Source organism: Lissotriton helveticus, chromosome 6 (genome assembly GCF_964261635.1).
Source record: "Lissotriton helveticus chromosome 6, aLisHel1.1, whole genome shotgun sequence".
NCBI classification, from domain to species: domain Eukaryota; kingdom Metazoa; phylum Chordata; class Amphibia; order Caudata; family Salamandridae; genus Lissotriton; species Lissotriton helveticus.
This window is the reverse complement of record NC_136067.1, coordinates 1,489,021,013-1,489,034,200: the sequence shown is the minus strand read 5'-3', so window position 1 is coordinate 1,489,034,200 and position 13,188 is coordinate 1,489,021,013. Positions and strand designations below refer to the sequence as shown.

At 42.6% G+C, this 13,188-nt stretch overlaps 1 protein-coding gene across 1 annotated transcript in view; it reads left to right on the top strand.

Moving 5' to 3' along the window:
• Positions 1-13,188, top strand: part of RYR2 (ryanodine receptor 2) — a 3,071,198-nt gene that overhangs the window by 2,280,661 nt on the left and 777,349 nt on the right. Inside the window, exon 72 of the mRNA XM_078648003.1 lies at positions 5,460-5,556. Within this exon, the coding sequence (XP_078504129.1) occupies positions 5,460-5,556 (97 nt within the window). The remainder of the gene's footprint in view (positions 1-5,459; positions 5,557-13,188) is intronic.

Sequence of the window (13,188 nt, the reverse complement as noted above, 5' to 3'; positions counted from 1 at the left end):
CACCTCCCTTTCGCCCTATTCACTACCGCACCCTCTGACACTCCTCTTCCTCTGTGTCCGAATGTCCAGGCCGGTCCTAGGCTATCAGCTAGCCCTGCAGATGTAGTTTATGGCCCCAGCTGTAAAGAATCACCCCTCTTCAAAGGAGTTATAGTAGATCAAGGCCCACACCCGATGTGATCCGTCACAGCACACGCGTTCCTACTATCTGAAAACCATCCTGTATTGTGATTGGGGAGGGGACCGAGCCTGAAGCGGAAGATTCCAGGAATGACTCTTTGTACATCAAAGTTTTTACAATTATGTGTCACATTAAAAATATATAGCACTCCAACAAAGTAGTAGGAATATAAAACTTTAATAACATATAAATATATACAACAAAACAAAAACAGTAAAAACATTTAAACAACGAAGAGACCGTGGCAATTTCTTTTTAATTATCCAATAGATTTATTGAAATTGACAGCACCAATAATGAAATATTCTTGTCAGTAGCGGTCTGTTGTGCGAATAGTTCCAAGGCAGCAGAACGCGCTGAAATCTAGATGGCACGAAAGTGATGTCTAGTAAGTTGCCGCCCAGCAAAAAACGGCGTGGGGCGCCGCGGGGGTGAGTGAGTCCAGTAGGCACCACAGCTATTCTTACCGGCATTGCAGAATTACTGCTGGGGACAATGCCTGTGCTGTAGCAGGGTCACAGCAGAAACAAAAAGGATTCTGTTGAAGATGTTGTTGGTTTTCAATTTGAAAACAGTTCTGGTGTCAACTGCTATGCTAATGTAGTGGTTAATGTTTTGTTTTCTCTAGAAAATGTAAAAGAGGGGGAGGCAGTCCAAAGTTCCGTTAAAAGGGCAAAGGAAAGGATCGGTGGTTTGAACTATCAGTCAAAAAGGGGAGGGGGTGCAATAATTTTTCCTACCGGGTCACACTGTGCTTTCACCGGAAGTGAGGTCTGCAGGATTGTAGTAATTCAAAGTGAGGCTGGCGCCAGCATGGGAGCGCCGACGTCCCGCGGATACAGTTTCGTCACTCCACGGGCGATCATGGCAGTCATTCCCCATCGGGGGTCGGAGACTCCCGCGGCTCCTCTAGAATCTTCAAGGTCGTGGAGGACTACGGTGGTGGAGTCAACCAGTGACCGGGCCATTTCTTTATGTTGGGCCCGCTCTTGCCAGGTCGACCGCCATTTTGAGAGTTCGGCAGCTACCGGCGATCGCGGGGTCACATGAGCGGACGGGCTCCACCCTGCCGGGCGAGACGTTGCAGCATGGCCACAGTGGAAGAACCGTTATCTAGGTCGTTCCGAAACTGTGCAGCACTGTAGTTGTTAGGATGCCACCGCCTGGAGCGCTGAGGGTGCAGCTGGGAAGCCTCCACCTGGGGAGGCGGGAGAGGCCTGTTCGCACCGTCTCTCCCTCCCAGTGCACCCCACGGCGTCTCGCTTGAGATTTGTTATGGCCGGACCAGGCGATGAGGACGAGGGGGGGGTCGGAGGCATGTGCAAGACATCCCCCTCCAGTGTTGTCGCAGCCATTATAAAAGAAAGAAGTGTCCCGTCCGTCTTCGGGCCGGGCTTCCGGTGGATGTCGGCCGGACGCCCCTGGCTCTGGCCCCATGAACGGGTTTCTTGGTTTATCGGCTGCAGCCGGATCCCGTCGGCCTCGGCCCCCCGACCGTTGGTGGTCGGACCGGAAGAGCATGTGGCGGGACTACCTGCAACTCTCAAGGGCCACCGCGGCCGGACTGGGAGAGAGAGGGGAGGGTCGAGGAGACATTCCCCCCCCCTGCAACTGTTCAGCGTTGTAAAGGCAATCCCCTGGCCGGGTCCCGCTGGTCTCGGCCTCTCCTCCGGCTACACCCTACGTTAGGATCTCCTGGCCGAGGCGTGGCAGCAGGACCTGCCTTATATGGGCTGCTCCCGGCTGGGCGTAGCCGGAACCCTGCCCCACCTTGGAAGTTTCCAGAGTGGGGGTGGATGTTCTACTGACTTGCATTTTCCCAAGTCTATCGATTTTTTTGGCGTGGCAGGCGGTGGGACAGCGAGGGGTGATTTGGTTTCTCTTACTGTTTTTCTGGTCTCTCACCACTGGCATATTTTAACGTTTTCTTGTTTCTAGGACATTAATAGGTTTTATCATTACGTTATGTTATCGTTTCTTTGTTCGTTGTTTAATAAAAGTTCATGTTCATCAGTGGCCTACTGATTTTCGTTTTCCTATTTTTTTCTTTCCAGGTTGTTTCATGGTAAAGTTTCTGTTAACAGGATACAGTGATCACTTCGTTATTATTGCATATGTCCTTTTCACTAGGGGTGCTCTCTGGTCGGGCCAGATGACGTATCTCTAGTAAATGGTCCGGGTGAAAAAGGTGCATCAATCAGTGGGGAGTAGATAGGCATGACAGATTACAACGGGGGAGAACGGTCCGCATTACGTACCCTTTCACTACTTGCAAAGATTTTCCTACGTTTATTTGCAAACAGGGAATACCTCCAAAAAGAACTAATTCCCAAACAGTCAATGTTTGGACAATCAATCAATCAATGAGGAATGAAATAGGTACGACGTGTTAAAGGCTTGCGTTACCTACCCTTCACTATCTGCAAAGGGAGATAGAATATTCCTATTCTTCCTCGTTTGCAGGTAGAGAAGATCGTTAAGAGAATTAACTTCGAACAATTCAATGCTCGATTGAAACAATCAACAAGGGGTACTGTGAACACAAATGAACGCCGCTTATATACATACGCATTGCTATTTTCAACAGGTTGTTCCTAATGTTTCTATTTTAGCGAGGTCAAAAGAGATTCCATTAGTGGCCTACTGATTTTGCTCGATTCCTTTTGTTTTTTTACACGATTTTTCGCTATCTGCAAAGACTAAACAGAGTATTGCGACTCTGTGCTTGTTTGTAAATAGAGAATGAACCAAAGAGAACAATCAATCAAATGGAGAGAGAAGCAGGCACGACGGATTACAAAGGGGGAAAGGGCTGCGTTAACTACCCTTCACTATCTGCAAAGAGAGAGTACTCCTAATAGAAATGAGGGGTGGGGGGCAGCAATCAAAGCAGATCAGTGTGCATAAACACGAAAAAAAAAATTCTTACCACGTACTTGACATTCGACAGCTTATGATATTTGCTATTAAAAAACCATTGAAATTCACTGAAAAAACCATAGGTTATAGACCATATATAGTTAGGAATTAGCATTTACAAAACCTTGAAAATTCACTGAAAAAACCATAGGTTATAGACCATATATAGTTAGGAATTAGCATTTAAAAAACCTTATTTTACTCACACAAAACCATTGAAATTCCATATATAGTTAGTTGCACTAACTATATATTGCGCACCCGCAATCCACTGCTGATGATGTCACATATTACATCATTCATGACATGGTCAGTGACATCACTGATGACATCACTGATGACATCTCAAATGACATCACTGATGACATCACTGATGACAGCATCCAGTGACTATGTTTCTGTAAAGTTAAAATATGTCTTACATATTGAAGAATGAGTGGATGTATAAGTGTCTGGACGAAGGATTTAGTAGGTGCATGACTGAATGTATGAGTGAGTGATTAAATGTGTCTCACTGAGTGCATGGGTTAGTGACTAAACTGTCTTAATTTGTGCATCATTATGTCTGTTGTTCTGTAAACTGCTGCATGTGTTGATCAGTAGCTATATGAGTAACTATATGGGTTATTGATTGATTGCCCAAGTATTTGCATGGGAGACTGAGTGTGTGTGTGGTTGGATGGGAGGTGTGTGACTCTGTACAGATCAATGTGTACTTGTATCAATGATTGTATAAGAGAGTAAGTATGTGTTAGTATATGGTTGAAAACGTAAGGTGCTCTATGTTTAACTGTATAGAGTAGAAAATGGAAGTGTGATTGATTCTTTACAGGACTGACTAGGTGTGTGAGTAACTCCATGGATGAGTGGCAGAGTGTGAGTGTCTGTATAGGTGTATGAGTGCATATGATTGTGTTGTAAACATGAGTGATTGTATGTATGAATGATTGTATGGGTGAATGAGTGAATGTGTGTGTAGACGTAGGAATCAGTGAGTACGTATGTAGTAACTAGTATTGGTGTGTCAATGGTTTCAAAAATTATACTCTGTTTTTAACACTGGGTGAAACAGAGGTTATATTAAAATGTGAGGAGATGCATTGTATTGTCACATGAATGATATCATCAGTGATGTGGTCATTGATGTCAAATGAGATGTCATCAGTGATGTCATCAGTGATGTCATTTGAGATGTCATCAGTGATGTCATCAGTGATGTCACTGACCATGTCATGAATGATGTAATATGTGACATCATCAGCAGTGGATTGCGGGTGCGCAATATATAGTTAGTGCAACTAACTATATATGGAATTTCAATGGTTTTGTGTGAGTAAAATAAGGTTTTTTAAATGCTAATTCCTAACTATATATGGTCTATAACCTATGGTTTTTTCAGTGAATTTTCAAGGTTTTGTAAATGCTAATTCCTAACTATATATGGTCTATAACCTATGTTTTTTTCAGTGAATATATATATATATATATATATATATATATATATATATATATATATATATATATATATATAATCCGTCCAGTTCAATGAAGCATACTCTCAGGAGAATTACAGATTCAGAGATAGTTTAATTGTTTCTGTTCAATGCTCTTCAAATGTAACTCTAATAAAGGTGTTTTATTGGACACAAATGTTTCTTTGATTTATGTTTTACGAGGCTAGAAAGCATATTAAAACACACATGTAAAAGCAGCACAAACAAACTTATATGTACAACCAGAATTTAAGAACTTTTCATTGTAAATATGTGAAATCAAGCTGCATGCAACAGTGGCAATGATTTGACGGCGATGTGTAGTTCAGTGAGTGTGTCTTTAAAGGGGTAATACAACAAGGGAAATAAATATACTTCTACTGTGGTTACATGGGCTCAGCAGAACGTTACAGCTTTCAACACAACCTTGTAGAAAGTGTATCATTGTGTATGCATATTGGTAGAGGTTAGCAGGAAAATATGATCCTACTCGAAGCACATTCTGAATTCCACAACAAGCTGCCTTTTCCCCAATTTGACTTCTAAGTTCAATGCACATTTCATGTGGTTTCCCTTTGCAAGAAACCTAATGGTGTTAGCCGCGCTCTATAAATTTTTTTCAAATCAAATCAAATCAAAAATCAAGGGAATATCTCCTGAGACAACCTGATAGTGTTGTTCTCTTTTTAAATCAGCACATTCCAAATTCCCCTTAAAATTATTTGTTCAAAAGAATTTTTAATAACTTTTGAAAGAGACTTCCAGATGTCTGGTCATGTTGGCATGTAGCTACTTTAATGAGAAAACAGTTGGGATTTATCGTCCTCTTGTTTTTAACTTTTGCAACATTATCTCTTTCCCTTTAGGCATCGAGCTGTCAATCTTTTTCTTCAGGGCTACGAAAAGTCTTGGATAGAAACAGAGGAACATTACTTTGAAGACACGTTAATTGAAGATTTGGCAGTACGTTGTTTATGTTGTCTTGTTTTTGCTTGCTTAGGGCAGCAGACTCACAGAAGGACAGCCATTCATGGGGGATAATAAATAGTTTTGTCTGTGATTTTGGTCCACTAGGAATCTAGACTGCTTTCAGAACTTCTACTGTGGTTACATGGGCTCAGCAGAACGTTACAGCTTTCAACACAACCTTGTAGAAAGTGTATCATTGTGTATGCATATTGATAGAGGTTAGCAGGAAAATATGATCCTACTCGTAGCACATTCTGAATTCCACAACAAGCTGCCTTTTCCCCAATTTGACTTCTAAGTTCAAGGCACATTTCATGTGGTTTCCCTTTGCAAAAACCTCCAGGTTTTACCTGGAAGAATGTGCATGAGGAAAACAGTGCAAAAAGTGGAATAGGTTGTGATTTTCAGCATAACTAAAACATAAACTGCACAATATTCCCTATTTCTAGGCGGAAAACTTAGAATGGTATGCGAAAATGTCCTGCCTTTATACTGTGTCAGTGTAGGAATAGTATTTCTTGCATGGATGTCAGCAAGTTGCTTAACATTTTTTGTTGTTGTCTGGTCATGGGGCAAGGGACGATGTAAAAAAGTAGCCAAACGCCTTTAAGTGGAATTTTGCATCGAATATCATTATTACAAAAAAGTCAGGATAAAAGTATGTTCAAATTTATTTTTTAAACTTTTTGTTCATATAATTAGTCCTCTCTTTTTTCACATTTAAGGAATATCCAGTCAACACTGTGTCACGAAACCAAAAATGTGGGTGTTCATTATGCTTGTGCTCCATCTGAATGTATATATTTCTGTTGATAGGCAACATATTAAGGTCAACTTATAATATTTGAAAACGTGCTGCTTTTTAATGTTGAAAATGCAGCTTTTGATTGGTAGAAGCTAGACTTTTTTAATATCAAGGAGGCAGTCCTCTGCAATGTTTCCATATGTCACCATATATGATCAAGTAACTTACAATTAGGGGGACTTAGAAAAACAACCTGATAGTCATAGTTACTAAGTGAGATACATAGTACTCTGAGTTTTTTTTAAACTTAGAAAATGAGGACAAACATTTGTTTGAACGTGTGTCCACAAACATTTGAACAAGTTCATATATAATCAATCAGAGGTGTACATTTTTAAATTGACTGAGTATTCATGGGTGACCACTTAATGTTTGTAGTGACCTACACATATCTAAGGACCTGTTTTGGCCTTGGATATGCAAGAAACCTCTGCCCACTCACATTTTAATGCCCGTAAAACATAATGGAAGATCTGTCTTCTGTACAGCAAGAAATAGTCCTTCTGTTACGTCAATTGTTTTACTGACATAGCTATTGACCGGAGGCAAGATGGCGGCCGGTACGCTGGCCCAGTGAGCTGGTCTTAGCAGTTTCTCCCCCAGTATGAGCAGTCAACTGTGTGCTGTATAGCGCGGGGCTAAGGACACATATGGAACTCACCACTTTCCCCGGTCCGACTTTTTGAAGGAAATGCTCCGCTGGTTTTGTATTTACCGCCGCAGTCTGCCGAGTCAGATTTCATCAACGCAGCGTTTTCCAGGCTACGGCGCGCTACTCACCTACCAGTGCTTTCATCGCTCTCAGTGCTGCTTCAGTGGTGCTGTGATGCGGCCAAAAACTCAATTGAAGAACCAGTCCCGGGCAGTAGTCAAATCTCCAATGGTGTCTCCTCCACTTCAAGCAAAATCACCGTCAGCAGAGACTTTAAAGAAAACCCAGACAGATATCATCGCCAGCAAGACTGCAAAAAACACTAAGGTACCTCCTGCCCCGGTGCCAGCAATGTTTAAATCTCGTGGAAGCACCGTAACTAAGAATCAACAGAGTCCTGCTCCACTGAGCTCCTCCAGTGTTTCTGCTGCTTCTCTTTTGGCTCCCACATTACCTGCAATCAGTAAGACAAAATCCACTTCTTTGGTACCCTCTTCTGTTTTGTCGAAGAACATTGTTAGGGGGGCTGCTACAAGTTCATTGGTGCAGTTGGATGAGGAGGGGACGCCTGCAGTCACTGGGGGGAAAGTGGTATTGACTGATTCTACTCTGGCTTTGGGTATACAACCCAGTGGGATGCTGGGAGATGTAGTCCCTGTTTACCAAGCACTGAGGGCGATGTCAACGTAGATAATTTCAACTCCCTCTCTGAACACACGGGCTCTTCTTTTGATGATAATGGCCTGGATAAAGACTGGTCTGACGAGGAAGGTAGCAAGTTGGGGTATTAGCGCACAAATGATGTCTTGAATCCTGTTAGCAGCTTGGAGGGGCCTTCTACAGTGCGCAAGATACCTCAAGACTCTGCTTCTGGTTTAAATACTGGTTCCCTTGCCTGGGACTATTCATTTTCTGCCCATCCCGGAGCACAAGATAATTCTCATGCTCCAGCCTCTAATGTCCCGGATACTAATCCTGGTATTCCTACAGGTGAGACGACACTTGCGATACTGTATCAAACGATAATGGCTCACCAGGAGGAGACCCGGCAGCAGAGTGCTCGAGCACAGGGGGCGTGTCGCAGAGTCCAAAATTCCCTGCACAGAGTAATCAAGACCTGCAATGACATTGGAACTAGGATTACAGAGGCAGAAAATCGGATTTCCTCTCTCGAAGATGATGTAGTTGCCCAAAAATCCACTATCGATGCAATTCAATCTCAGCGGCTTGATATCCAAGGGAAACTTGTGGACTTGGAGAACCGTGCAAGGAGAAATAATCTAAGGATTTTGGGGGTTCCAGAGGGTACAGAAGGTTTGGACACCCGGCAATTTGTTGTTGATCTATTTACTGAGGCATTCCCGGAGGTCAAGGAATGGGACTGGCAGTAGGAAATTTAACGTGCCCATTGTTTTCCTTTCAAATCTAAACAACGCCGGGGTCAAACGACCAACAGACCCCGCGCTATTCTAATTTGCCTACAACATTTTTTAGCTAGAGAAAGGGTTTATGATCTAGCAAGGCCTGATAAGCAAAGATCAGGAAAGGGCTGCCAATTTTTTGTTAGGCCAGATTTTTGCCCAGCTACGGTTGAACGGAGGTGTCACTCCGTCAGCTCATCGCCCCCTTTCCGTCGAAGGGGGCGCAGGTTTTTTTGCTCTTTCCGTCTAAACTCAAGACTCATTCATCAAGGCCAGACCAGATTTTTTGAGTCAGAAATTCAGGCGCAGCTATTTTTGGACTCATTCTAACTAGCTGCAAATGTATGAGCATAACGATATATATATATATTTTTTTCCCTTTCTCTTTTATCTACTAGTAGGATTATTCTCTTTTAGGGGATGTTCTCTTTTGTGTTATTCGGAATACAATTTCTTTAGTTTGTTCTCTTCTTACGTCTCTCTGGGCATATCCTTTATTGGCTGATTTTTTAAAGTTGGCGGGGACTCTGAGGAGGGTCTCTGCTCATACCAGCTTTTTCCATCACCCGGACTTAGGTCCTGTTGCCTAGATTGGGGGGTGGGGGAGTGAGGGGGTGATGGGTAGGTGGCAGGGGGGGGCGCATTAAAAAAACAGCTTGAGAAGTACCTTTCTGATCACGGCAATCATGAATTAAAACAGATGACTATCTTAATTGTGATGTTTCTTTACAAACTTCTTAATGGAGTCAGGTAAAATACGTATAGCCTCATGGAATGTCTACGGTCTGAACAATGGGAAGAAGCGGGCTCTGCTCTCACGCATCATCCAGGGTCTTCGTCTAGAGGTTTTGTGTTTGCAGGAAACTTACGTGCCCTGGAACAATCGAGTTTGCCTAAATATTCCTGGGTTTGATTTAATAGCGTGTTCCCAACAGACCTTCATGATAAGAGGGGTGGCAATATTATTGAAACGTGGGTTGGGCACATGTGTAAGATCTAGACAAGATACCGGCGGAAGATGGGCACTTGCTGAGCTTTCGATCAACGGTGCATCTTTCACGGTTTGCACTGTATACAGCTCAAATTCAGATGACCCCGCAGTTTTAGACTACCTAAATGTAGAATTGGCCTTATTGCCTCATCCTGTTTGTCTCTGTGGGGATCTTAATATCAACCTTTCTGCTAATTGTAATCTAGCCGAAGGGCAAAAATACGTGGGTCAGAAACCCAGGGTCTTCAGGGCCTTGCAAGCTTTGGTTCAAGAACACTCAATGGTAGACCTCTGGTTTCATCATTGCAAGAACTCAGATGGCTCCACATATTTTTCAGCCCCTCATAAAAAAATGGTCCGACTAGATTATTTTTTTTGTCAGATCAATTTGCGGACACTACTTCAATTTCTATCCTACCTAGAATCGTTTCAGATCATAATATCTTGAATATTAGCTGTACTTTAAAAGGCATAGTAAGAACTCCAAGGCTGTGGACTTTTGAGAGAAAATTGCTATTAGATCAAACATACTTAGACCATATGAGATCTTGGATAATTGAAGTTCTGGACATTAACAGAGGCTCAGCCCCTAGTAATGTCGTCTGGGATTCATTTAAGGCTGCAATTTGTGGAGAGACTAAAAGCTTTTCATTCTCTCGCCAGAGGCTAATACAAGAACAAACCATGGAGCGTGTTGACGAACTACCTCGGGCAGAGGTCCAACTCATTAGCGCGATTAGGGATGGCTGCGACATAGCTCCTATTCAACTACAGGTTGCACGCATTAAAGCCTCCCTGCTCGAGTTCTTTGGCCAGGACCTTGCTGCCAAATACTTACAATACCGCTCGACGATGTTCGAGTTTGGCGAAAGGTCTGGCAGGGTCCTCGCTAAGCGACTTCAGCAGCGCGCCTTGGCCAACCGTATCATCAGGATTCAGGATCCCCTGGGGCATATTCATGATACTCCCGAAGGGGTACTAACTGTTTTTTCTGAATTTTATCATTCTTTATACCATCATCATAGATCGTGAATTTGGTACTTTTACTTCTGAGCTTATTACGTCCCAAATCCCTGATTACCAGAATTCCGCTCTAGCCGCTCTCATAGGATGGGACGAGGTGGAATTAGCACTAAATTCTTTAGCCAATGGTAAAGCAGCTGGTCCTGATTTCATTCCTTTAGAATTCTACACTACATTTCGGTCAGAGATTCGGGAGGATCTCCTAACAACTTTTAGAGACGACCAGCTTGGAACTATTCCAGACTCTTGGCGTCTTACAACTATCACTCTGATAAAAAAAAAAAGATACACCAGATTTGGATCCTGCCTCATTCCGTCCGATTTCATTAATCAACACGGACAGTAAGATCTTTTAAAAAATTTTGTCTGCCAGACTTGCATTAGTAATATCCCCTTTAGTCTGCATTCGTCAACACAGATTTATTCCTGGAAGGGAACCGGCGGACCATGTCCGCCGTGTTATAGCTCTACTGGGCTGGGCTCAAGTTTCAAACTCTCCTCTAGGTGTAATCCTGTTGGACGCCGAAAAGGCGTTCGACAGGATTGCCTGAAGGTTCTTGTGGAAAGTCCTCCAGTGGAAGGGGTTTTGCTCAAATTTTATACATGCCTTACAGTCACTCTACATTGCCCCCCAAGCAATGCTATCAATATCAGGCCTCCTTTCAAGACCATTTGATATTAGCAGGGGCACTAGACAGGGATGTCCTTGTTCGCCCCTGTTATTCGCCCTATATATCGATCCGTTTATTAGCAAAATTGAGTTTTCTTTAAATATACCCCCTGTTAAGATTAACTTACATGAATTTAAAGTACTGGCGTATGCCAATGACATTGCTGTTTTAACCACCAACGTGTTATCCTCATTTATAGCTATACAGAATTTGGCAGAAACGTACGGCCAACTTTCAGGGTATGAGTTAAATGTTCAGAAAACCCAGGTTATTCAATCTACCACTATGGGCCCCTCGGATACCCCAGTTGTCCAACGTGCCAAATATTTGGGGGTCAAAATTACAGCAGCAGTGGAGCTGTTACCGGAAATGAATATTTTGTCAATTATCGAAATAGCCAACTCTACCTTGCGTAGGTTGGATATACATCTTTCTTTATTTGGCAGGAGGAACGTTTTAAAAATGCTTATTCTGCCTAAATGTTCATACATCTTTAGGACTATTCCTCTGGAATTTGCTCAGTCCAGCCTTGCCCGAGCAGAAAGATGTTGTAATAGGTTTTTGTGGGGTTACCACCCCCCTGGGAGGGCTGCTAAATGGATGCATTTACCATTGGACAGGGGTGGGTGGCCAGTCCCCGATCTGCTTTTGTATAACTGATCAGCTTTGCTGCAACATTTAGCCATACCACTTTTTGGGGTGAGAGCCTCACTTTCCCCAGCATGCACCCCCTCTATTTTTGAGGGGGTCCTCCTCTCGGTGCTTGAACCTAGTTACTACGAAAAAACTAAGTTCAAAGCCATTTTAGCTATGCATTCAGTTTGGAGGAAGGTACGCCGTAAATGGTCAATTCCTAATTTCAATTATTATACACCTTTGGCGGCTGCTAGGCTATTACCTTCTATTTTTCAAGATTTTGTCACAATCAGGTGGAGATCACATGGTATTTTTATTTTGGGGGATTTAGCCCATGAGGGCAATATGGCTTCCTTCTCATTCTTGAAAGATAAGTTTGGATTGGGCACACACACATTTTTTAAATATTTACAGATACGTAGTTATATTGATAAACTCCTGCAAGACTCTCCTATCGCACTTGCCAAAAACACACTTATGGAACTTATTTTAAGAAAGGCTCGAATTGGGGTGCTTTATCAGAATCTATTCTCAGGCCTCCCAGACGACCTCTCTTCTCAGAACACTAAATTGGATATTAAGTTAGGCAAGAGTGGTATTGACATTTCAACGATACTGGATCTATCCAATCCTGTACTAATCTCTGGAAGTTTACGTTCTCAAAGTTACATGGCCCTCTTCGATCTTTGTTACACTCCGCCTAAGATATCTAAATGGGGAGGTGCTAGTGGTCATTGGTGTCCAAGATGCGGTCAAGCAGCAGCCAATGATGTACACATGTTTTTTTCGGGCCCTAAATTGGATTTCTTTTTCCAAGATGTTCAACAATTTATTAATGGTGCTCTTAAGATCTCGGTGGTTCTATCTCCCGAGTTAGTAATAACTGGATGTGAAAGCGACTGTTTGTTTACTAGATCAGCCTATGAATCCGCTTTTCTATGTATTGCTATGTCCTTAACCCGATTGAGTATAACCTCTGAATGGATTAGCCCTATTCCCCCTACCTTTATTAACTGGAGAGCAAGGATACTAGCCCTTCATAATCTGGAATCAGCGGTGTTTCAAAGAGGGGGTAAGAGGAGGCGTGAGAGGGGCTCGAAAATATGGGCACCATTCACACAATGGTTGAACAACTGAACGTTTGAGTGTCTTTTCTTTCGGCCGCAGCGTTTCCAGGTGATGCTTTATGCTGTATGTTTCCTTGCATGTTTTATGATGTACCTGACCCTAGCCCTTTTCAGGGATAGTTAGCTATAAATCCTTTGGAATTCATGTTTTTTTGCTCTTGTATATTCATAGCAACTATGTATAGAATCTATTTTCGCAAATGTTTGCCATGATATTATTTGACATAATATTTGTAAATTAAGTTGTCAAGCTGAACAATAAAACATTTTTTTTTTAAAAGACATAGCTATTGACATAAA